The following is a 26,143-nucleotide window of genomic DNA, read 5'->3' as shown; positions in this document are numbered from 1 at the left end:
ATCCATCGTGTCAATAAATCATACAGCATTTGCATTACATCGTAGCTCACTGGATTAGTTTATTACTCCACTGTTCAGTGACTGCAGTTATTTACTCACCACATACTTATCAGGGTACTTATCAGCAGTGCTTCTATTCATGTGTGTACGTTTTTAGCAAAGCCAGTGCGTATGACTGCTTGGTGTAAAACTGAAAGTCAGTAGCTGCGGCGTGTTCATAATGCAACTATGGAAAGATGTATTTAGAGAGATACTGAATTCTGACGTTTTCCATAAAATGCAGAAACACGGGAAATTACAGATTTCGTATTTATAACTGTATATATATGTATCTTACACTCTGCGTTAGTGTGCATGAAGCTCTCAGCCTTCCATTCTGATTGAATCTGCCTTCATGCTGTGACTGCTGTGAAATGTTATTTTTTCACTGAAAGCCACTGTCCCTAACGAGTAGCTATTTGCATTAACACAAGGATGCCAGAATGAAGTTAGTCTTCACTGGCTGATGTGGTTTCCAGGGCACACTTCATATTTAAAAAGTTATGGCTGTCAAGCAAGGTCCCCAGAGACTGGAAAAAGGGAACCATCGCTCATTAGCAAGAGAGGGAGGAAAGAGGAGCTGGGGAACTACAGGCTGGTGAGCATCACCTCTGTGCCTGGGAAGATCGCGGAGCAGTTTGCGATGGCACAGCAGAAGGGAGGGCGGCACCCGGCGGGACCTGGACAGGCTGGAGAAGGGGCACACGAGAACCTGCTGAGGCCGAGCGAGGCGCAGCGCGGGGTGCTGTGCTCGGGTCGGGGCAGCGCCAGGTGTGTGCAGACTGGGAGAAGAGCTCACAGAGAGCAGCCCTGCGCAGAGGGACGCGGGGGTTCTGGTGGACGAAGAGCTGGACGTGAGTGGAAGGCCAACTGCACTCTGGGCCGGGGGCAGAAGGATGGTTGCAGAAATTTACCCGTTTATCGGTTTGTGCCAGGTCTGGGTTTTCCTGGATGATTCCTTTACCTGGAGCATAGGGCTATTGTCGGTTTTTAGTTGCTTTTGTTTTTATTGTAATGCTACTCTGACTATTGTATGGATAGATGGGCAGATTTTCCAAAACCCGAAATCAGTCAGTTAATTTGAACTCATGTTCTTGCTGTCTCCAGATAGCAGAAGGTTAGTTGGAGGTAACAAACAGATCTCTGTTCTACTTTGGGTAAAACACAATGTTTCAGGAGTGAGTGGAGCCAGACATCTGAGCTGATGGTTTACCTGCGCAAAGAGCGAGGGGATACAATACTGTTACAGATTGGTATTCCTCACCTGGCTGTTAGTCGTTCAAGTGAATGCCAGGGCTTCACCTTGGCATTGTCTGCAAGTTGTGATCTTCAGCTCTACCATAGCAGTGTTACACTAGTTCCCTTGCTTCCTAAGCATGGTTTTCAGCATAGGGCAGCATTCATTCACCCCATGTATCTTTCCTGTATTGGACAGGTTGGAATATTCCGTACGAGTTCAATGAGTCTGACCTCAGGATCAGCATGCAGCAGATCCACATGTTTCTGAATGAATATGAAGAAGTCCCTTTTGAAGCTCTGACGTATCTGACAGGTATAGGCATTGTGCCCTCTAATGCGTTTTGACTTTGTACCAGCTGAAAGTACCTCGCTGTGATGAACAGATGAGTGCTAAATAAATGTAGTGCTTGATAAACCTGAGCTTCCACTCAGGTTTACTTTCCTGGCCTTCCGGATAACGGCAAGGTGGATCCCAGACCTTCAGACTTCATGGCTGTCCTGGCTTATGTGTGGCTGCAGAGTTGCTCCTGGTCCAGCAGACCTCCTGGTCTTCGCTTCATGTGTCAGATCAGGCAGTGAGTGGCCTGTTGTCATGGAGTTGACTAGATCAATCTATGTCTGTGACAGGCCTCTGCCCTCCCCCCCCCACCCCAGTCCCACAGAAATGGGAAGGAGGGAAGGGAGGAAAAGAGCAGCGGCAACAATCTATGGAGGAAAACTTATTTTACTATAATATCGGAATACAAAATAACACAATATATACAATTTAATTGAAATTGAGATCAATAAATCAGACAAGGTAAGAGAGAGAGAGTTTCCGGGACCGATTCAAACCTGAGAAGCTTGGAACGGCCAGGAAAGCACCTCCAGCACCCACTGCAAGGCAGCAAGAGAGCGCCCCCCCCACCCGGAAGGGTCAGATCCCGTGACTGCTGTAATGTACAGGGATGGGTACCTGGGATTGGGGCAGTGACACTTTAATGCCCCGTACACTACATGATGTTTTGATGTGGAATACTGAAACCGTAAAACAAACAAACAAAAACAAAACATAGAACCATGACACCTGTGCTTCACTGCAGCTGGCTATGCGTCAGACCCTGACACAGAAAGCATTGGTGGTTGGCTGTAGGTAGGATGTGGTCATCCTCTCAGTTTTAAAGCAGTGGGCATTGACCTGGGCAAGGCATTTTATTGTTGTATTTATTTATACAGCTGGCTTTCTCCAGAAAGGTTGTTGATACCGCCTTTGTCAGCCTTGTAAAGATAATTCCTGGTTTTTGCAATTGTTACAACTAGCTTTGTGAAAAATAAAGTAAGTAGTCATCATCAAAGTAGTAACTTTTAGTGTTTCTTCTACTTTATATCAGTGCAAACCTCCCCTCGTTGCTTCTTCATTACTGAGGGTCTCTCCCACCCATTCTGTATGTTGATGATCCCCTTTCTACCATACTGGTGCATGATCAGCTCTGAGTTTGGTGAAAGGAAGAAGACAAGGATCAGCTATACAGCACTGCTCAGATCTTGACAGTTCTTAAAGCAAAACAGATGTCACTTGAAACATGTCATTATTCACTGTGACATAAGCAGCAGTTTCTCAGACCAACTCAGTGTTCCTTATAAATGTTACCACTAAGATGCACAGTTTGGGTCCATAGTCCCAAAGATGTTAAAGTGTTTAATTCCACTGAATCCAAAGTTTTTAGTTACCATCATTCTGTTGATTCAATGGTACCTAGAAATTTCTGAGGATCTGGAACCTCAGGATTTCAACTTACTAGTGGTGTACATTAATGTAAAACAATTTGTATTTGTTCATTAAATTTAATCTTTTCGTTCTGGTTTTCTTTGTCCTTTCCCAGGGGAATGTAACTATGGTGGGAGAGTAACAGATGATAAAGACAGGCGGCTTCTCCTGTCCCTTCTGTCTACAGTCTACAACAAGGATATAGAACAGGACAAGTACATGCTTGCACCTGGAGGTGACTACTATATCCCACCACATGGGCCATATGAGGTGAGGAGACAGCACGTGTAAATTCTTTCTTTAATTGTTGGGAAAAAGCTCGTCTACGCTGCGCTTCGATACACTGAATACAATAAATGTACAGGAAATAAAAACATGAGGTTGCAAAGCCATGTCAGACTGCATCTATGAAATACGAATTCAGTACTTAATATCTCACACATGGCAGTGGACATGGAGTATTCTGATCAAGTTGTTGTGGAGAGCAACTACTGTGCAAATTTCCAGCACACTTCTGAAAGGATTACCGAGTAAGACTTCAGGATTGTACAGGGTAACTTTGTACCCTCTTGGGAGCACTTATGCCTTGATAGCAGTGATCACAGTGAGACAGTAGGAAGGCAGGCATGTATTCCATGTTTGGCCTCTCTTTCCCTTCTGCTGATGTCTCAGAGTTCACCACTAGATGGGATTGGAACACAGTTGTTTAGCCTGCAGCTGTAAGCACTGCTTGCATTTGCTTTTTGTTGCATTTCTTTCTTTTGCTACTTATGTGAGGGTGGAAGGCCTCAGTGAGTCTCTGAACCATTCAAAACTGCTGTGTGGACTGGATAAGTCAATTCCTGAGTGACTTAGTGGGGGCTTAAATTTGTGACTCTACATGGGAAAGTTCTAACCAAGTTGGATGTACTGATCATTTATGAATATATCACTGCCTGAATTCTGTTATTTGAATGTTTCTTTTACAGTCTTACATTGAATACCTAAGGAGCTTACCAAGTGTGACACACCCTGAGGTGTTTGGGCTTCATGAGAATGCAGACATTACCAAGGATACTCAGGAGACTAACCAGCTTTTCAGCGGAGTGCTGCTGACTTTGCCACGGGTGGCAGGAGGAGGTGGCAGGTCCCCTCAGGTAACAGGGGGAACGATCAGCTTGCAGCCTGGAAAGGTGCTCGTGCCTCACGTGCCCCACATCTCAGAGTAACCCTGCACCTCCCATCACATGAGTGTTATGTAGGTGTGTAGGGAACAGGGGGTGGGTGTGTAGAGAAGCAGATGTGGACTGGAAGAACTTGGATTGAAGTGGGTGTGCTGAGGTGTGCTGGCACCACACAGCAGCACCTGGTTCAGTAGAATATGTGGTTTGAGTGGGAAAGTTTCTGTCATCTGTCGCGTTTTAAAACAACAGTGAAGTGCTGCATTTCAGTCATGAATTGTAGGTAGAACCCAGTTTGCAAGCACAGCTGGTGAAGAACCTCCAGTCGCATCCATCCCGAGGCACTTCTACAGCAGGACACTGATTGCAGTCTGCCTTTTCAGCAGTAGAAGTTCTTCCACTGCCTGGCTTCGTCCAGTGGCTGTGTGACTGTCCGAGCTGTTCTCATGAAGGGGCAGCCTCTGGAAAGCCAGGAAGTACCAAGCCTACACCAGGCTGCAGTGTAATAACGGGAGGCAGAAGGTATTCCCAGTGACGACAGTGCTCTAATGGCACTTTCACTCCTATGTGCTCACTGAGTGTTGGTTTCTGAGGTATGATTTTCTCTTCCCCCTGACTGCTTCAGTTCCTGTAGTCCCAAACTTAGAACTGTGTGTGACTTCTGTGGAACAAAGAAAGGGATTGGTTTGGTGCAGCAAAACCGCTGGAACCCAAACCTTGCTGTTGTCAGCCCTTCCAGGGGACTTGGTGGTGAAGGTGCTGGGCACTGCTTTCCTTCCTCTGATCCTGCAGCTCAGGTTGCTCCAGTCCAGTCCGTGCCCCTTTGCTGCAGGTAGATGGCCTTTCACACCCCTTGGATGGGATATTTTATACACAGGTGGATTTGTGAGGAAATGAAACCAGTGGAGCCTCATTTCTTGTGAGGGTGTGCAGTGATCGCATTCTGATGCGTAACGTGCTGGGAGGAAAGCTGCTCTCGTGGCTGGCATGCATGCTCCTGTTGTCTGCCACTCATTTCTTCCTGCATACCTTTGTTTTTTCTTCATTACGGCAGTAGGGGGACTGCGCCACCTATCTGCTCTGCTGCCTCACAGTTGCCTGAAACCCTTTTGCAAACTAAATTTGAGTTGTCAGTACATTTAAAAGCAGAGAAAAGGAGCTGCAGGTGCATGCAGAGACAGACAGGCTGCTGTACAAGAAAGTAGTTATATTTACCTATGCATTACCTATGTAGTTATACAGCAAAAATGGAAAGCCTGTCGTGTTTCGAGGAATTTAATGAATAGAAGTTCTCATTTCCTGCGGATTTATGATTTCAGAAAACTGTTGAAGATTTGGCACAGGACATCCTATCCAAGTTACCAAGCGACTTTGATGTTGAGGAGGTGATGAAGATGTACCCGGTGCTTTATGAAGAGTCCATGAATACGGTCCTGAGGCAGGAGCTGATTCGATTCAACAGGTATGGATGGCTCTGCGTGCTGTGCAGCACTGCTGGCATTGAGGAGTGCTCATGTGGGACACTGCTGGCAGCTGGCAAACTTTAAGCAGTTAAAAGCTTCTCACAATATATGCTTCTTAAGATGACGGATGATGCTTTGTCTCAACATTATTAAAAAAACCTGTGGAAGTTGCAGCTAACTGCCTAAACATAAAAATAGTGCCCATGTTCTTGTAGCAAGAACTTAAATCAGAGTTGAATTTGTTGTGCTGAGATGGGGCTGCCTGCTTCCCTCTTTATAAGTCGTGCCCGGGCTTCTCTTTTCCCAGCACACTGCAATAGCTGCTGTCAGAGACTTGAAGCTCTTCTCATTTCTTTCCCCCTCCTAGCACGGGATTTTTACTGCCTTTCATTTCTGTACATGTGTTTGCTTTTCCCAAGGTAAATGATTTTTGATTACTATAAGAGATAAAGACTTTCTGACAGGACATTCCCCAGCTTTGTTCAGCCCTTTATTCGAGCTGAAAGTCTATAGCCAGAAAAAAAAAAGTTAGTAGATGATGAGGTGATGATTTCTGTTTTATCTGAAGGCTTACTCAGGTGGTTCGCAGCAGCCTTGTTAATATTGGCAAAGCCATCAAGGGCCAAGTGTTGATGTCGTCTGAACTTGAAGATGTTTTCAACAGCATGCTAATGGGAAAAGTGCCATCGATGTGGGCTGTCAGATCCTATCCGTCCCTGAAGCCCCTGGGGAGCTACGTGTCCGATCTGCTCTGTCGGCTGGGCTTCTTCCAGGTACGCAGAGACCAGCAGGTTAAGGACAGGCTGGCAGGAAGGTGAGCGGGTGCAATGTCTGCTGCTGTCCTCCCTCAGCAGAACCCAAGAGGCTCCGGTTGGGAACTGCTGTGCCCTGCATGGATAGCACTTCTCTGCAGGGTGACTCCAGGAGTGCCTCCTTTGTGCCGCTGCAGTGCAACATTTACTAGTTTTCATTTTCCTTCCTCTAGAACATGTGTTTTATTTTGCACTGATGCCTTAATGACTGTCCTGCTCAAAGGGCACTGACCAGTTACAAGCAGTCCCATGGGGCGTAGCAGGCACTGCTACATGTTACGTGTGTGACTGCAAATCCCTTTCAAGTTCAGTAAGCAGTGGCACCACTTCCACATGCTTTTTGAACAAACTATTCAATTCTGTACTCTGTCTTCCATTATTTTCCTCACATTCTTAGCATGTTTAAGTTACTTAAATGCTCAGCTATGCCTTAAATAGCTGAGATAGTGAGATGTAGCAAAGTTCTATAAAGGTCACAGAGGAGAAAGCTAAATGGAAGAGTGGAAGATTTGTATGAGGCAGCAGAATTCTGTTTGCTGCACTAAAGCACCATATACATTCCTTTAATTTTTTTGCCTCCAGATGGCTTGGAGCTGTGTATCTCCTGTCCTTGCACTGTTCCTCCTGCTGACTTCCTGATTTCCAAAATAGACACTGGCATCTTTGTGCAGGACTTATTTCCTCTGTTGGGTTTTTATGTGCTGTCTGTAGTGATACACTGTCCTTACAGTGATAGGAAGATAACATAATGTAAGATAATCTTTTTTGTGTTAGGAAGTCGGTGTTTAAAAGACTGTGAAATAAGGAATATTGATTTTAAAAGGGAAAGAAAAGACGATATAATGAGTGGCAATACTCAGAGGGTCCAATCAAAGGTTGGATCTTACTGTAGTGTTTGACTGCATCTGTGAAGACATCTCCTCCTGCTGAATTTCCACAGCAAAGCCAAAAAGTGTATTTTTTTTCCTTCTGCTTTGTTTTTTTCTCTATATTCAGGATTGGGTCAGCAGCGGGCCACCCACTGTCTTTTGGCTGTCAGGATTCTACTTCACTCAGTCTTTTTTGACGGGGGTTTTACAAAACTATGCCAGAAAATACACCATCCCCATTGACCGCATTGGATTTGAATTTGAGGTAAGAACACGTGGAGGAATTTTGCTTTTCTTGAGCAGCTTGAAAGATGTTCTGGGGCAGCAGGGAATGGAGTTTTCAAAAGAAATCCTATTGCAGGATTCAACATACTCAAAATAAATATTAATATAGTATATTAATATACTCCAAATGAAAGCAGAACAAAGCAAATGGTTTCTTCGTTCCAGGTGCTGAAACAGGAGGACACGATGGAGAAAGTACCAGAAGATGGGGCTTATGTGAAAGGCCTTTTTTTGGAAGGTGCACGATGGGATCGAGAATCCTCGGTGATTGGAGAATCGCTTCCAAAAATCCTGTATGATCCCTTGCCCATAATATGGCTGAAGCCTGGAGAAAGTTCCAGATTTCTTCATATGAACATCTATTCCTGCCCAGTGTACAAGACAAGCGCAAGAAGAGGCGTCTTATCCACAACTGGCCACTCAACCAACTACGTTCTCTCTGTCGAGCTCCCTTCAGAGCAGCCCCAGAAGCACTGGATAAATCGCGGTGTGGCAGCGCTGTGCCAGCTCGATGACTGAGACAAGTCAGTGCTCCCTTCATTCGTAATTAAAAGATATGCTTTGCACTCCGGTGGCTGTTTGTTGCTTTTTATTGTAATTTATTACTATTACTTTATTTTTAAATACCGCTATTTACTGCTGGCCTTAATACAGCTCCAAATTTCTTACGTTTCTTTGGCCATTCTGACCCCTGCACAAAAATGAGTAAGTCATAGAATCACTGAATCACTGAGGTTGGAAAATATCTCTGAGATCAGTCCGACCATCCACCTACCACCACTATTTCCCAGTAAACCACTTCCTTCAGTTCCACATCTACGCAGTTTTTGAACCCCTCCAAGGACGGTGGCTCCGCATCCCCCCTGGGCAGAGCCCATTTCAGCTCCCTACCCCTCTTTCAGAGGAGAAATGTTTCCTGATACCCAACCTGAATGCCCTGGAACAACTTGAGGCCATTCTTTCACCTTGCTGCTACTATTGGGTCTTTTTGTTTGTTTATCCCCAGATAAAATTGGGCTCAGAGAGTTTTGCTGCTGATTTCAATGAGAATCTAATCCACAGCTTTTGCAAATAGGACTTTCTACACCTTGTGTCCCAGGAGGATGTGGAACAAGGAGTGAGCACATGAGAACTGTCTCTTCTCAACATGTAGAACTGATCTTCCACTAGAATGAACTGCCAGAGCTGTTCTGTATAACGACAATCACTGATACTCCTTGGATATGTGCGCTAGAATTTCCATGGAAGAATTCTGGAAAGCACATGCAAAAGGAGCCTGCCGTCTCCTGGAGCAGCATGCTTGCCTCGTCCTCCAGTAGCTATTAAATTTCTGTATTAATGACATGCTTTTCCCATGCCTGATCAGTGGAGCTAAGTTTCCTTTCTCCCACAGTCTATTGTACCTCATGTCAGACTAATAATCATCTATTATTTTGTCTAAAGATGGATTCTTAGAATTTTGATATATGCAGTACAATGGAACAACAGAGATCAAAGCAAACATTAAAAAAAAAAACAACCCAACAACCAACAAACCACTGCATCCACTGATTTGGGGTCACATCTTTTTTCACGGAATCACAGAATCACAGAATTGTAGGGGTTGGAAGGGACCTCCAGAGATCATCGAGTCCAACCCCCTGCCAAAGCAGTTCCCTACAGCAGGTCGCACAAGTAGGCATCCAGGCAGGTCTTGAACATCTCCAGAGAAGGAGACTCCACCACCTCCCTGGGCAGCCTGTTCCAGTGCTCCTCACCTCACTGTACAGCAGTTCCTTCACACATTGGTGCAGAACTTCCTATGCTGCAGTTTCCAGCAGTTTCCCCTTGTCCTGTCTCCACTCACCACTGAAAAGAGTCTGGCCTCGCCATTCTGCCCCCCACACCTTAGATATTTATAGACCTGGATCAGGTCCCCTCTCAGTCTTCTTTTCTCCAGGCTGAACAGACTCAGTTCACTCAGCCTTTCTCCATAGGAGAGATGCTCCAGACCCTTCACCATCTTTGTGGCCCTGCGCTGGACTCTTTCCAAGAGATCGCTGTCTTTCTTGTACTGGGGAGCCCAGAACTGGAGTACTGCAGTGCTCCAGATGAGGCCTTACCAGGGCAGAGTAGAGGGGGAGGATCACCTCCCTTGACCTGCTGGCCACGCTCTTTTTAATGCATCCCAGGATGCCATTGGCCCTCTTGGCCACAAGGGCACACTGCTGGCTCATGGCCGACCTGTCGTCCACCAGGACACCCAGGTCCCTCTACACAGAGCTCCTCTCCAGCAGGTCATCCCCCATACCACAAAGGTCATCCCCACCCCTGCCTTTGGCCCCTGCAGCTCATGCAGGACCGGCTGTACACCAACGTGACTGCACAGCTACCACAAGGACAACCTTTCTTGAGAAGAGAATGAGGCTTCAGAAATCTGTAATTAAGGTCAGTTTAATTAAAATTGGTCTTCTAAAACCACAGTCTTTTCTTAGATTTCATGAAATTAACAGGGATGGTTTCTACTTTTAATATGACTAAAATTAGCTGAAATACAGCACATGCTTTAAAAAATAAAAGGTCATTATTATCATTTTGAACAGCTGCATCTGATTACAATTATCAGATCAATAACGGATTACTCATGAGGCCAATGTGACATCAGAGGGGACAGAGGGATATGAATATGAGGGGAGTGAACATGAGGGACATCATCTGAAATGATGGCATTGTGAAGGCTTGTGGAGGGTTGAAGAAGGGTTTTGATTTGTGCTGAGGAGCTTTAGAAGGCGGATTTAAAAGACGGAGTGAAGATGGTCTAAGCGGTAAGCATCAAGCAGAACATTCAATATCTTGAACTATTCCAGCATTGACATACAGAAGCTTTCTGTGGTACCTGGTGGTGGAAGAATCATTTGCTTGTAAAGAGTGAAATGGAGCCCCTGGCAGTGAGGGCATCAATGCTGCATAGCCCTTCTTGCCTTTGTTTTGAACTTTAAAAAACAAAGGCCTGATTAGTTGGAGCAGGTTTTTCCTGAGGGAAGAATATGGAGTATAATTACAAAATACAGTGCTTGGAGATGAACTGGAGTTGTGTTCTTTTTAATCCACCCTAAAGGACTTAACACTTCTATTTCCTGATACTTCTCTCAGCGTTAGACTAGCTTCTTTGTGCTGCATTTTTCTTTTTTCCTCCCCTGGTGGAACTGTAGCTGTCTCCTTGAAGCTTGAAGCATCTTTTCTTGTGGATAAAGCTGGCTCAAAGCAGAAAGGCTGGAAAAGGAGGGTACACTGCAGTGCTTAAATGTGTAGTATGAAGCAGTAGTCCATTGAACATAGGTACACTTAAAACTGTCATTAGGAAAGGATGTTTCATGGCAAAGAAAGGTGTGAGAATAGCAGAGGTTACCAGAGGTCTGACTTAGGGTGCAATGCGTAGCATCCATGACAACCTTGTTTGGAACCCCATCGTTTACGGAATAATGGATGTTTGTATGATATTATATTTTTCTGACTTCAGCTGCTTCTCTACAGCATTGCAGCTATTCACACACTTCTGCCAGTTATGGATGTTAGGAGGTGTTAACCTCTACAACCAAAGTCCCCACTGTAATTCTACTCTACAGGCAAAGCCATTGGTTTAACCAGTTAGTGCATGGTGTGCTTGGAGAGCAGAGCTTTGCTGTAATGCATAAAGCTGCTTTAGATTAGGTCTGATTCAGGGGCAATTGCTGGCAGGCCTTGTAGCCTGAATGGCGAAGTTGATCATCAGAGACTGATGGTTTCCAGCCATCAGTCTTCCAGACTCTTATCTGCTCAAATATGACTGAATTTTATGTGTGTGAGTAAACGGGGGAAATCTTCACTCCAGCAACTGACTGGTGGCAAGAGGCACAGTCACCTTCCCTACCTACACCACTGATGTTCTCTGCTCTTGGAAAGCTGAGTCAAGCATCAGCCATACTTAAAAATGCCATTATTAAATGGTTGGATATTAGGAAGAGTTTATTCTCAGAAAGAGTATTTAGGCATTGGAACAGACTGCCCAGGGAAGTGGTGTGGTCAGCATCCCTAGTGGCGTTCAAGAAATGTGTAGATGTACTTAAGGACATGGCTCAGTGGGCTGTATTGGTAATAGGTGGATGGTTGGACTAGATGATCTCTGAAGTCTTTTCCAACCTTAATGATTCTGTGAGGGATGTGTTGGTTCTGGGCACAGCCCGACTGACTGCTCAGCGCTCGGCTGGTGCCGGTTGGACCCATCCCTGAGCAGCAGAACCATCGCTGCTCTGGGAAGGAGCTCTGCTCTCCATCTAGACTTGAGCTTACGTGGCTCAGTTAAGAGCACTTTGTGCTCTTAACACCGAAAAAAAAGAACTTAGAACTGGAGGACTGAGTTTCTCCAGGCTGAGAACATATTTAAAGATGTAAATGAAGGTTTTGTAGAGATAAATAAAACATCTAGAAAAGAGGGAATTCTTTAGAGGAGACACTTTGCTGTGTTCCCCTTTGTGAGGGTCAGGAGCAGCTGAGTTGCTTTACTTAATGATTACTGACATTGGAAGAAGTGTGCAATGTACTGGGCTGCCTTTACTGCAGAGGGAAAGCAGTGGAATTTACTGTTAGAGATTCTTCTGCAATTCACAAACAGCCGTTCCTGTGCTGGGGGGCGCCAGGCCTGGACGCAGCACTGCAGATGGGGCCTCACAAGAGCCGATGGAGGGGACGATCGCCTCCCTCTCCCTGCAGGCCGCCCCTTGTTTAATGCAGCCTGGAACACAGCAGGCACACGCTGCTGCCTCATGTCCAGCTTCTCTCGTTCATTAAGAATGAACTTTCCAACCTTCTCTGACCTTCCTGAAGAAAGATAAACATGATAAACGTGTTAGACATTGGAGTTCACAATCTTTCTTGCCCGAGATGCATTTAAAAAAACAAACAAAAAGACCATTAGTTGGACTCACTTTAATTCCATTATGAAAATGGGAAAGAAGGTGGACAGCTGAAATTCCATGTAATGGCAGTAGCAGAATATCTAGCTCTGCAGGCTTAGTATTTCTCAATTTGAAACTCTTATTACAAACCAGAAGAGGAAAATATCTGTATTTTTGAAAATCTAAATTCTCAGCCTTACTAATAACTCAAGGCAGATAAGGGAATACTGTATACAGGCATTACAGAACAAAAGCATTCCTTCCTCAAAAACATCAGAGGGAAGTTCAGTGAGGGATGCTGAACAGGCAGGGCCAGAATGTTTTCTCAGGAGACCAAACTTTTTCTTATACCTTTTCTGTACAAAAAGATGTTTCAGAAGTAGAAAGTACTGCCTCTGATTCTATACTTGTTGGGTTACGAAAAGAGAAAATGATACAATGAGAAGGCAAAAAGGCCCCAGGTTCTTCTGACAAGCTCCTGTAAGCTAGAATATTTGGATAATTAGAAATATTAGTGACAGGTGCAGATCTTGAAGGTCCCTCCTGTAATTCATACTTCGGAACCTGAAAATACAGGATTATCAGATAAGTGGCATTCTGTCTGTGGATAAAAGATGAACATTACTGGTATCAGTTCTGACAGATAGGCAGTGGGGCCATAAACAGGATCTAAGTGTGTTACAGCAGCAAACATGCATCACTAGGATACATCAGATGACTTATTCCTTCTCACTGCTGTGACACTTCCCTTGGAACAGATCGTATCACTGCCACAGTGTAAGGAGAGTTTTTTCTCCCCTAGAAATGCAACTTGGGCACACCAGGTAAGCGGGTGCCACGTCTCAGATGCACTGATGTGCTTCGTTGCTAACGTTAGTGCTCAGGCTGGTCTCCTAAGTCCTTGGCTATCTGAAACCTTTCTCTTGGTGGAGTGAGGATTTCCAGGAAGAAGACACTCAGATATTCCAGGCCAGATGTTGTATGCACAAACCACACCTGTGCTGCCGACCTGTTCACCTGCAGTTGCCCAGACAGCTGGCTCAGCTTTCCTTCAGAAATAATATCAAGTGAACCTGACAGTTGTTATTCTAAACTGCTTTCAGACCCTCCAAGTAGAGTGATGCACAGGGAACAGGCAGAATTTACTGGAAGGAGAGTAAGGGAGAGTTGAAGAAGTGCAGGAATCCAGTGCATCACAGACTCTGAGGAACTAGGAGGCATTTTAGGACATCTTCCTGCAATTAAAATTAATGTGTAGGAACAGTACACATTACAGTATTCACAGTATTTGCATGGCCCTTGGAAGTTACTACAAGCGCTGGCTGAGAAATCTGCCTCCTCTGACCTCCCCAGCACAGCACTTTTGAGGCTGGTTCTCCTTCCCCTCAGAACTAAACTCATACTGTGACTTCCATTTGATGTAAGTAGTCTGCAATTTTGGGGATGGATGCTCACTCAGGAAAGAGTTGTGACTGTAACACAGAAAATTCAGAGTGCTCGTTTACATGACCATTTATTTGCCTGCTGAGTCACACTTTGTTAGCCATACGAATTGTTAAAAAAAGATACGAGCCATAATTTCATGACAAAGAACGTGCCTAAGCTTCCATTCAAAATCCTTCTCTCTCCACCATTTCCAGCCTTGGTGAGTCTATGATTCTGTGATTTTGGTTTGCTCAGCTAATATCTCCCTACACTGATATATCAGAACTAAGAACAGGAGAATAGTGTTTCTGAAGGATGAAGCAGTGTATAATCATATTATTTCTTGCTGTCTCTGACTTCCATCATCTCCCTCTTCCTAAATGAAGGGAGTTCTATTCTGTGTTTTCCTGGCAGTAGGAATTGGCAGAGCCCACACGGACAGGCAGAACAACAGTTCTACATGTTCAGTGCAGGGTTCCTCTTCCATGAGGCATTCCCAGGAAATAATAACCTGGGAACATTTACCTCTGTGGGCTGAGCTATTAAGAGCAGCCAGAAGTTGGGCTGGGCTGTTGCACTGCCTCCAACACTGGGCAGTGCCCGTCACAATGTCCAGCTCTCCTTCTTGTTCCCTTGCACTTTCTCACCTGCCTGAAATGATAATTTTTCATTCTTCTAAGTACATTCCCTGCGGGGACCCATCATTCTGTTCCATATGTCATCAGTTTAAACCTATTTTTAAGGCAGACAAGAATATCGCTGTCATCTTCTTTCTGTTGGGACTTGGAGAGTTCAGGAGGAGTTGGAGAGCTGAGAAAATGAGATTTCATTGAGCTTTGCCTACATTAATAGAAAATAATACACACTGCATTGGGCAAATGTGCTTTGTTGCCACCACTACCTTCTGGTTGGAGCAGCTGCAGATCATGCCTCTCGTCCTTCAAGCAGCTGGGGGCTGTGCTCATGATGTCTCCCAGCACAGTGTGGCTCTTGTGGGCTACTTGGCCTTATCACTACTCCCAGTCTGAAGCAGGGAAGGCTTTGCCAACTTGCCTCTGGAGATCTGGGAAGCAGAGGGCTCAAACAGAGCCAAAGTAATCGCGGCCAGGGAAAAAGCTGCCATCTCACTTCCATTCGTGGAACACCAAAGTTGGAAAAGACCTGCAGGATTATCCAGTCCAACCATCCACCTATCACTAATAGCTCTCACTAAACCATATCCCTCACCACAACATCCAAATGTTCCTTGAACACCACCAGGGTCAGTGTTCTCTGAACATAGGAGACTGAACAGTTTCTTTTACTGTTAAAGATGTGATTCTGTCTGCAATGTTAGTTTAAAACCTGACGCTGCAGTATCTGCTGAGAAGGCTGAGGTGCTAGTTTTGTTGGCAGGCTCACCACGTGAAAATGCAGAGATTCCACAACTAGCTTAAGCTTCACCAGTGGCGATACCCTGAGGGGAAAGTTTTTCATGAGAAAAACTTTCAAGAGGAACCCAACACAGTGTTATGCTTTTTGCTCCGTAGCAAATTCCAAACATGGAATTTCACATCCACCTACTCTCTGAAGGATGGGGAAAGGAGTTGACACTAAGGCTGGGCTATTGCTGAGCAATCTACAAAAAAAGAAATCCCTTTCATCCTTTTGCTACTGTCTCTTTAGAAAATACACTGCATCATAAAGGTACTATGAAACCAGCACGTTTCTTTTTGCTGACCCTTGCCCTGAATCATAACTGAGCATATATAATCCTCAAACAACAGAAGAATCCTTCTATGGATTAAGAGGATTTGAAAAACTGTTGTAATTCGTCTTGATGTTGAAGTATCCCACCTCATTCCATGCCAAGTGCCACTTTTATTGATCAGTCAGTGGCTGAACTGCAGCAAATACCAGCCCAGCCCTGGCCATTGTCTGCATCACATCCGTGGCTTTTTGGAGAGGCCTCAGGCAATGTGGGAGCAAGTGACCAGAACAGCTTCATTCACAGCTGTACACACAAACCACCTGCACTACAATCCCAGTCATCACAGCTGAAATGATGGGTTATGAAATTTCATCGTGGGATTTCAGGTATAATGGCTTAGAAATCTTCCTCAACTTTTCCTGGTGTCGAAACGTACGGCCTTTTTTCTGGGTAAGACCCATGGGAGGCAGATGGATCTGGAAAAGAAAATCCCACCAGTCAGGTGCAAAAGGAGATGTTGCAAAAACAAACAAAACCAGAAAGAAAGTAAAAAAAAAAAAAAAAAGCATACACACAGACTATTTCATTGAATTTTCAATAATTCCTTCACTCTTTGGAGAGGGCAACCACGCTGTTTGAAGTCCGGTTATTAGATTTCCGGGCAAAGAACTCTCTGAGGAGTGATCAGTGGTGGGACTCTGAGGCCTTAAACATTGCATTTAAGAAAATCCTATCTATTTGAGGTTTTGTTAATTCTGGATTTTGCAATTTGAAATCAGATTGTGACAATAACATTGCTGAAATATGTCTGCAAGCAGTATTCCAAAACAGCAAGACACAGAAAACCTGTGAATTTCCTGAGCAGAAGTCTGAATGAAGTATGCTTTCCTCATACCTAGCCAGCAAGCTACATCTATGTCTTGAAATACTGCCTTCTTATTCATCATCATATATACCGTACAAAAATGCACAGCCAGCGTCATGGGTTCCAGAAGCCAAAGGGGCAACAGGTAACTTTTGGCTTCTCCTCTGCCTGACAGTCCTTGTACAGTGGGAGTCACACAGCTCTATGCCCCCAGACGATGGAAAAAAGGTCAGTGTCAGCAGTAGATGCTATTGATGCTGGAGCTTGACCCTTTAATACAGTGCTTTAGGTGCAAATAAAGGTACTGATGGCTTAGTTTATATGAGAGCACTGATACAGGACTATCCCTTAAGGGTTTGAAGTGGATGCAAAGCATATGTTCTGATGCTCCTTTCTAGGGTCACAGCTTGTCAGATGCTCGCTCTTATTCTGCATAGTGGAGAAAAAGAGCAAGCTGTATGTGCAAGACATGCTAAAAGTGAAGGTATTTTAGGCAGGCATCCAATCAGATGCAAATTAATTTGGACCACAATCACCTTGGTAAGTAAACTCTTGATGTGAAAATCTAAACTAACCAGCAGAAGAACAAAGGCAGTGCCTTTGGGAAGGCAGTGTGGGAGGCAGCGTGTAGTAATGCGGACAGGAGCAGCTGGATGCTGAGGAAACTATATTGCCTGCTGCAACAGATGACATTGCTGCACCTTCACTAATTTCCCTCATCTTGAGCAGGTTTTTTTCTAGGGACAGGTGAGAAGAAGCAGCAAGGCAGGAAGGTGCTTTCTAAGACCTGATCTACGCCAAGGAGAATAGTTACAGGCAGCACAGGCCATGAAGATGACTAGGTCTATGACACATATAATTAATGTAATTAAATAGTTTTATTCTGTTCTACTCTCTCGTTACATGAAAGATGAACAAATGGATTTAATTCTGTTACCATCTTTCTCTGCAATCCATTGAGCAGTGAATCTGCTCACACAGTGACAGTCCCCAGAGCTCTTCTCACACAACAACAGCAGGGTTAGAGAGGAAACAAGCTGACTTACAGCAAGGTGGGAGAGATGTCTGCATGCACCTGGCTTACCTGGCTCTGATTTAGCAGAGCACCTGAGCACAGATGGGATGTGCGGCGTGATGACAGTAGTATGGGCTTATTATTTGAGTGTCATGTGGGAGCTAATGAGGTGCACCTGTGGTGAACAGACATACTCACAGGTCTTGGGTAGGGGATGTTGTAGTGAAGTCCAATTTCTATTCTTGCCTCACATTCTTCTATGCACTGCTTAATCAGCTTAGGATCTGCCACCTAAGATAACAGTAAGTTAAAAATTAATATTTTGTAGAAGTACAAAAAATCAGCATTTCAAAACTCAAGCCTTTTTTTCCTCTTCCCTTCCTCTTTGCAGTTCCAAGGATACGATGATGGAGTTTTTCACATCTGTACTTCTGTGCTCAGTGGCACAGAACAGCAGTACCCAGAGGCTATCAGGACTGTGAGAGTACAAGAGGGTTTTACTCAAGTTTGGTGTTTTGTCTGTACAAAAGACAGTGCGTGCATAAACTACCGCTACCCCATGAAAAGCCCCACTCTTGCATTCAGCACAAGGCAAGGCAGAAAGGGAAAGAGAAGGGTGACACATGGGTGTCATTCTGTCCTGAAACTCACACTGAAGTCAGAAACGTAGTGTTCATCTGCACTTAACCGTGATTTTTATATCAGCTGAATTTAGTCCTGCACTGTACTACAATGCCTGCTCCAAAAATAATGCCTCCTATTTCATTTTGTTGCCATGTGACAGATGGTAGCAGAGGGCACGTGACAGAATGCCTCCTAATTATTTTCAAGGAAATGACAACAGCTACAAAGAACAAAGGAACACTACTTGGTAAAGAAAAATCTCTATCATTGTTCACAAGCATTGATGAATGTCAGTGGGTGCCATTTTTCCAGGTGGAGTTCAGTGCCACCACTCCCCTTCATCCACACTTCCATGTCAGACACCATTTTGTCAGACTGCCCCATTCTGTCAGATCCGTCACACAGCAAATAAAAAGTAATGGAATACTGGTGGGAAGGTTCAACCTCTGCTGCCATTCCACCAACAATCAGTGCTGCCTCCAATAGAAGGCACAGCTTTCAGAACAGTCCTGCTATCAATTGTCTAAGTCCTTCTTTTTTTGTTTTTTTAACTAAACATTGCCAGGTTTCCTCACTAGCTGTACCAGATACATTGACAAAGGTTAAAGAAAATCACTTCAGTGTAGTTTGTACAGCTTCATACAGATCAAGAGATTGAGTTGTGTCTTTTAGTGGCACCAAAGCAGCCATTTCTTCAGTGACATTAGTTATAATACCTCAAATGACAACAACAAGTTGAACCATAGCTGTAGCATCAGCACCTTCATCTATCACCAGAAGTTAAAATTTGAAATTAGCAGCTCTGCCCTCCAAATTTCTTTTGATAGATGTTCCTGTTTATTCACTTCACTTGGCTATAGGCTGGTGAGACAAACCAATGTTAGAAAACTGGGTTTTAATCAGGACAAACTGTATCTGCCATGCTTTCCATCCATTGCTCAATAAACTCACCATCAGTCAGTAGGTGTGATATTTTTGCTATCAGATTTGCTACTGCATAACAAGCTTCAATATTAGAGTCCATCTAAGGTGTAACTTTAGAAAAAAAAATGTTGAGAAGATATTTTTTACAGTTCCGCTATTTCTCTTCACAAAACATTCCTCGGTATGCACTCAATTTGCAGCATGTGTTTGCACATAATGACTTTTCAAACAGTACTCCATCAAATCAGACACAATTTCCTTGCTAATTAAGCAGTGCCGTATTAGCTGTCTTGGCAATAAATACTCCTCTGTCCATTTTTTGTTGAACACTCATCCTTCAACCACAATTTTTCATTTTTGGGGACTCTGTTTCCTTTGGAGATAGCAGGAGGTTGGCTGAGTCCTTCCTGGCAGTGGTTGGATCAACACATCAAGCAGCACAGCGAGCAGCACGAGCAGTGCTCATCGAAGTGATGTGGCTGGCCTTCCTCAAGAGTTAATGGAGATCTCAGAGGGTTTGAGTTCTCTTACTAAATGTCACCCCTGAAATAATAAGCTGTAACTCAAATGCACCTTAGAATGTGTTTGTACCAGCATTTATGGTGAAGGAAATTTGGGAAACCATTTCTTATATTCACACCTTAGCATCCAGCCACCAGGAGCGTGCATAGCACAACAAAAGGAGACAGAAATTGAAACCTGCAATGACACTCACATCTTTGTTTTTTCGGAACAATGTTTTGGCTTCTTTTATAATGTACTCCCTCTCTGCAGCAGTTTCTTCCACCTGTCCCGACGCTGACTGCCATTTCTTGGCGATTCGGAATACCTTGCGGTAAAGGCCCAGCACTTCTTGTCGTGTGACTGCTGCCATCTGAAACAAACCAACACCACAAAAGCCCCAATGTATGTCAAAGATCACCACGCGTTCTGTTTTTCTACACAGTTCAATTGGCTTAGGAGTATTTCCACCACCTAAAGAAAGAACTGAAACAGCTGTTAAAAGCAATTAGCTGTTGAAACCTGAAGACCCAGTCCAGCAAAATATCGGCACTGAGACTTAAATCTGCCCCAGAGCAGGCAGCCTGAGCTCCTACCTGAAGTTAAGGGCTCGCTGCAGTGCTTTGCTGAACCAATCACCGGCTCAGGAATGGCCACGTTTTCCCTCACTGCTATTTTGCAACAGGCATTGGGCGAGTCACCGAAACTCTGAGGTGTCCCCGTTGTGTCGTAACAATGCCGACCCTGTCTACGCCAGTACCTTCAGATCTGTGAGTCAACCACACGATGACAGCACTACAGCACTGCTGAATGCCAGTATCGGTGTGGATGGGGCTGCTGAATCACCGCCTGAACTCTGATTGATCACCTGAGGCCAGCACTGAGTCAGCCAAGGAGCACAGGTGAAGGCGATTCAGCTGTGCTGCAGGAAGGGGTGGAGCCTGGCTGCACCTCTCCCAGACCCATTGAAGAGCTGACCACCAGCAGGGAAGGATCTCTGCTGGAGATCCACTCCACTGGAGTTTCCCATGCGAGCCCAGGATATGGGTGAGTGTACCTATCATGTCTGTTGCCCGCTTTGGTGTAATAACATCATAGCCAAGCTCTCTGTTATACCATACCATCTCATTCATTAATTGTACACTGCTATACCATAACATTGGTATATTCATTAACTGTGCATGGTGCCAGATGCAAAGCAGCTCGTTTGCTGCGCTACAGCAGCGTATAGCAATGATTCAGGCAGAGTCTGATGTGATGAAGAGGTGATGAAAGCAATGTTATCTGAGCATCACAGGAGGCAGACAAACAGTGAGTTTAGGACAGTCCCGAGCGCCCCAATTTTTGGAGAGCTGGCTACCTGCTCTCCACACTCCAGGTGTGCCAAGAATCTGTGTCAGAAATGAAGAATGAAATCCCATTCTCATTCTGTGTAAATGAGTACTTTGTCATGTAAGCGGTGCCACTAAGATAGATCCCTTTCCACCTGGATTAGATTCACCAAAACAATGACTTCAGGGATTGTCAAAGGTATTTTACTGTCCCTGAAGGACAATGCAGCAGCACTGCAAAGTAAGTGCGTGAGTGCGATGAGGAGTGAACGCTGAGCACAGTACCTGACTGGGCTGTCTTGGGACCTACTTGCCAACTTGGAGCTCCAGTTGCTGAATGTACCCTGACATCAGACCACAGCAGTTAGAAGCAGGGTCACCGCTGTCCTCTGGGAAAAGAAGGCTGTCGGGAATAACCCACTTGGCCAGGGAAACCTGCTGATAAACCTGGGGAAGCCCACCAACTCAATATGAGTGAACAGCTTCGTTTATTGTAAATACAGTAGAGCTTATATAGATACAGAACCCGAAACCACGGTTATAAACAACTCTATAAATCACATACCTAGGGCACAGTGTTCAGACAAGCATATCGAAGGAACAAAAGCGAGCATTCCATAAACCCATTTACCAAGCACCGTTGCTTAGGTACAATCTATGCTACAGTCATTCCAAGCACAAACCGTCCCTGGCTCCTAAGCCACTTCCAAGCACAAACCGTCCCTGGCTCCTAAGCCACGCAAGCTAGTTTGATCATCTTCTAGAAACCCAGATTAGGATACAAGATAAAACCCACTGCAATGGGTTTTATCCACTTCCATCACCTTGGTGTACTGCAGAATCCGATTCCTAAAACACGCCCCCAAGTTACTGCAAGAGGTTTGGCAACTTGGATGTTTCACCTCCCTGTAGTCTGTAGTAATTCCTGTTACTGGGGAAAGCAAAGAGTGGTCAGGATGAGGCCATGCAGCTCTGAGAGACGATCCCACCAGGGCACCCGCCCTTACCAAATGTAGAGGCACAGTGCTGACCTAAAGACACAGTTTGGTGCTCCGTGCTTTTGGCTAAAACTTCCCAACACTTCACTCCCAGCCTGTTCTGCTGTAAGCATTGCCATCACCTGAAAGCTCCTTGTTTCATAACCTCTGTAGAGGATCTTAAATACAGACATGAAATTGTTTCTCTGATTATTGAGAGAACATTTGTATTTCCATATTTTAAAATATTTACCTAATCGGATATTTTCCTCCACATACAAATTGATTTCTCTTAGCCAGCAGAAATTATTTCTAGTAAATACGTAGGGTATTTCCAGGGAGCAAGTACCTGTGATAGAACAGACAGGCAGCCCCACTCATCAATCACTTCGGAACAAAAGCTTCACTTTATTCACTCTATAGCTCCAATTCTGGGAAAGAAATAAAATCAATCATACACAAAACCACTCATGCACTTGTATCTTAGAAATCATTGCTTCCTGCTGTGTTCTTTTCCAAGTAGCAGCAGCTTGGTTGCAGGGCTGCCCCGCAGCCTGAGTCCCACACCACGGCCTCACCCTCTCTGCTTCTGTTCCCAGGCGTTCTCTGGGAGCTGCTCACACTTGCAGCTCCCCAGTGCTAATAAATGGGAGTGTGCTCTTGAGAGCTTCCTTCTAGGTTTTCACATAATCCATAAATAATAATAAGAGGAATAATTTCAGGGGAAACTAAGTTTTGAATAGATATTCCAATTGCATCAAGTTCCTGCAGCCACAGCTCAGGACCTGTACCTCAGAGCTGTAATCACAATTAACACTTCTGGATCTTAAACAACACAAAGAATCTGTTCATTAAGATTTTGTCTGGAAGTTTAGGAGCAGCATTCCTTTCTGCCACTGTCCACTTCCTCTCCTCCCCCTGGAATTTACTTCTCTGTTCTGCAATGTCTTGGTGCTGGAAGGGACACAGGGCTGCACAGCCCCTGCTGCAGCACTGCTCTCCTTCCTGCACATGCGGGGTGATAAACATGGAAAGTAGACCTCCACTTGCCCTCAGCAACCAGCTCCTCCTGCAGCTGCCGTTAGTTAATGATTTGCACAGTTCCTGCACAGATCCATGAAGGTGTGAGGAGCTCTGTGCCTCCTCCTCCAGAGCCAAGAGCAGACAGGACAAAATTCAAAGCGTGGGTCAGACTCTGACCTCAGAATGCAAACAGGGAGTGATTCCACAGAGAGAGAAAAATTACTTTCAACCTAAAACGTGAAGAAGAGATCCATTCTTTTTGTTACAAACAGAACACACACTGACAGAAGTGTAAGGAAGAAAGTAAGGAATTAGTACAATTCTGCAGCTGACACCACTTGTATTAGTTTTGTGGGTGTGCAGAATGACTCTGAGTGGGACAGAAAGGAGGATAAGGAAGGATTTTGTGTCCTGTTAATTACTCATCATGCTGCTTACATCCTTGGCATTTACATCATGATTATATTTCGCAGCTCTGGAAAGCAAAGTGGATGTTGCAGCACTTTCCCACTAACGTGCATCTCACGATGGTCACCACTCGTGTCTCTGTGGAATGCAGCCCACAGATGTTACCCACAAGTGCTTTTGTCACAGAGTACAGAGCTATGCCATTTGCTGAGCAAATCTCAGGTGTTTACTCCAACAGAGCAAACAAGGAGAGGTCGAAGGTAGGTCTGCAGTGTGACAAGTGGTGGGGTGCAGGCTGCTTCAGGGCAGGTGAGTCAGCAAGCCCTCCAGGAAGAGACTGCTGGATGCTGAGGCACAGCCCAGACCGCTGTGGGGCTGTGTCCTTCTTTTCATCTACCTGCAAACCCGTTACAGCAGGCAGGTCAAGCGCCCCAAGTGTCCCATTGTTCCCAAACCTGCAAAGGCGCCTTGAGCTTTCAGGAGCTACTGCACAATGAAAATGCAGTTTTTTTTGTTGTGTTCATTAAAACAAGTAGTCCTCTAGACTACAAAAGGTAAAAGCATGTTTCTCTTTCAAGAAACAAACACGCATGCCTTTGATTTTTTCGGATGGTCAAAAAAGTCAGTGCAGAAGTTCAATGGCCTGAATAACCAGTTGAACACCCGTCTTCTTTTGCTATTTGCAGGTTTGCATAGCATTCAAATTAAAAGCGCACACAAAAAGAAGGAAGGGAATCTGTCAGCTGCACTGTGAGGTGGCACCAGGAGTGCAGTGTCAGAGCTAGGATGGGGGCCAAGTGGCACGGACACTCATTGGTGAGCAGCAAATTCACAGTGTGGGCAGCCCTCTCCCAGCTGCATGGCTCCTCCGCCGCACCATATGTCTGTTTCATGTCATCCTTCCACGTCAGTCATTAGCTACTCACTTTAAGCATCAAATCTGCAAGCAGCAAGCGCAAGGAGGGCTTTAGTCAACAAAGGGTGAAAGCTCATAGGGAAAAATGGATATTTCAAAACAACAGATTTTTACTAAGATCTAACTAAGGCATGCATTAGGAACACAGACGCTTAATGATGACGCTGAAAGCATATCTGCCCAAAGGAGAAGGCAGGGAACAGAAGACTGCATGGAATCTCCTGACAAGGGAGGTTTGAACTTCTCAGGTGTGAAACGTTTTACCCGGTGGCAGTACGCCCTACACTACTGGCAGGGTTGCTCTGCCAAGTTGCTGGGCCCACCGTGGAATGAAGTGACATAATTCAAAAGCATAACGCATGAACGTTATGGTATAAAACATGATCACCTTCAGCCTGAAAAAGAATCTATATCTCATATTTTTTAAATGCACTCCTTGGCTAACATTCATTTAAAGAGATACAAAAAACCTGTGCGTAGCCAAATGATAGCACTCAGCTAAGCAGCTCATCTCCTGCCACTAACACAGCAATAAGGCTCGTTTCACACCCACCCACAGCAACAAGAAGTCAGCAATCTACACTCGCTCTCGGGCACATTTCTCTGGCACACTGTGGTGGGTCAGGAAGAGGAGGGCCCAGGCTCTGTGACAGCTGCACACTGAATTCCAGAATTCACCTTCCATAAAAGTAATTCTGTTCCCTCTTACTCAAATCAGAGACATGGTGATCTGTGACAGCTATGTGCCTGCAGTCAGCACCTGGCAAAAAACTGTGTTTGATTTCCACTGCTTTCCATTCTTAATGGAACGTTTACACCTTTTTCTTTTATAGATTCAGACAAAACCAAACAATAACAAGACTTCCATCACAGCTAAAGTATTCTGTTGTCACATGGTGAAAAATGAACTAAGCTGGAAGATCACACTGTTCTACACTACATCCTCATTTCCACCAGCGATACAAACCTGCACGTTTCAATAAAATTCCACCAAAGACCAATTTGATTCCAAGCATTTCCAAGCTGTTTGCTACAACCATAAATCTCAGCAAATTTGATGACAGAGCAATTGAATCGAGTTACTTAGTAATGACACCAGAAAGAAAGCAAGGTGGCTTTAGAGTGGTTGTCTCATTTGTAACACCAGTACCTTGCTGCTGGCAGGCTGAAGTGGTTTGAAACACCAAGTACCACCTCTCACACAGCTGAAGTCCCTGTGCCTGTGCTGCCCATCAGCTGCACTGGGAGCACTGCCTGCACCTGGCTGTCCGTTCAGCTCCCTCCTACAAAGGGGCTGCCTGTTGGTGTCGCCTTTTGGTGAGAAAAAGGAAACAGAACACGAGAACGGAATTAAGTAGTAAGAGTGAGGGCTTGGATTTTATCACTGGTTTCCAGTGCAATTTCAAACAAGTAAAATTGCATAAAATGAGGATTCTTTGCCATTCTCTTTATTTGAATAAACAAAAGTGGAAACCCTTAACTCGTCCCTTTTGATGACAGCTTTCATTCCCTCTCTCTAAGGCTGTTGAGACATCACCTGGTTTGCATGGGATGGGCAGAGTGCGCTCTGCCAGCCTCAGAAGGAATAGAAACGCTGACCACACTGCAGAGAGGCGGTGGGAAAAGGAAACAGGAAAAAAGCTTCTTTTCTCGGGGCTCCGCTCCGAGCGCCTCCCGCACAGCACCGCGGTGCAGCAGCTGATTCCCGGCAGCGGTTCACGCTGCTGCGGCTCCTCGGCCGTTCCCGGACGAATGCGGCGCGTCGTGCTGCGGGGAGCGAGCAGCGAAGGGCGGGGCGAGGCCGGGCCCGGCATCCCGAGCCGCCAGCGCCGACACCGGGGTCGGCGGAGCGCCGTGGACCGGGAGGAAGCGGAGAGACCGCCCAACCCAGCCCAGCCGGACCAAGAAGCCCCGAGC

At 45.1% G+C, this 26,143-nt stretch overlaps 2 protein-coding genes across 5 annotated transcripts in view; one reads left to right on the top strand and one right to left on the bottom strand.

The window, feature by feature from the left end:
- Window positions 1-8,180, top strand: part of DNAH3 (dynein axonemal heavy chain 3) — a 60,329-nt gene extending 52,149 nt beyond the window's left edge. The window contains exons 55-61 of the mRNA XM_042835389.1: window positions 1,475-1,591; window positions 3,141-3,295; window positions 3,994-4,161; window positions 5,505-5,647; window positions 6,217-6,421; window positions 7,457-7,594; window positions 7,780-8,180. Coding sequence (XP_042691323.1) covers window positions 1,475-1,591; window positions 3,141-3,295; window positions 3,994-4,161; window positions 5,505-5,647; window positions 6,217-6,421; window positions 7,457-7,594; window positions 7,780-8,133 — 1,280 coding nt within the window. The 3' untranslated portion in view covers window positions 8,134-8,180. The remainder of the gene's footprint in view (window positions 1-1,474; window positions 1,592-3,140; window positions 3,296-3,993; window positions 4,162-5,504; window positions 5,648-6,216; window positions 6,422-7,456; window positions 7,595-7,779) is intronic.
- A 4,363-nt stretch (window positions 8,181-12,543) lies between these two features.
- LYRM1 (LYR motif containing 1) overlaps window positions 12,544-26,143 on the bottom strand; it is a 14,020-nt gene continuing 420 nt past the window's right edge. For 2 of the 4 annotated variants that reach the window (XM_042835361.1, XM_042835359.1), the window contains exons 2-4: window positions 19,786-19,944; window positions 17,721-17,813; window positions 12,544-16,118 (exon numbers count right to left, since the gene is read on the bottom strand). In XM_042835361.1, coding sequence (XP_042691295.1) covers window positions 16,002-16,118; window positions 17,721-17,813; window positions 19,786-19,944 — 369 coding nt within the window. In that variant the 3' untranslated portion in view covers window positions 12,544-16,001. Of the gene's footprint in view, window positions 16,119-17,720; window positions 17,814-19,785; window positions 19,945-21,212; window positions 25,925-26,143 lie in introns of those variants that run through there. The other 2 variants (XM_042835360.1, XM_042835358.1) reach the window with 2 other exon arrangements.

This window comes from Centrocercus urophasianus, unplaced genomic scaffold, assembly GCF_019232065.1.
Source record: "Centrocercus urophasianus isolate 14NV4802_14NV808 unplaced genomic scaffold, USGS_Curo_1.0 seq_51, whole genome shotgun sequence".
In the NCBI taxonomy this organism is placed as follows: Eukaryota; Metazoa; Chordata; class Aves; order Galliformes; family Phasianidae; genus Centrocercus; species Centrocercus urophasianus.
This window is presented reverse-complemented; position numbering and strand designations above follow the sequence as displayed.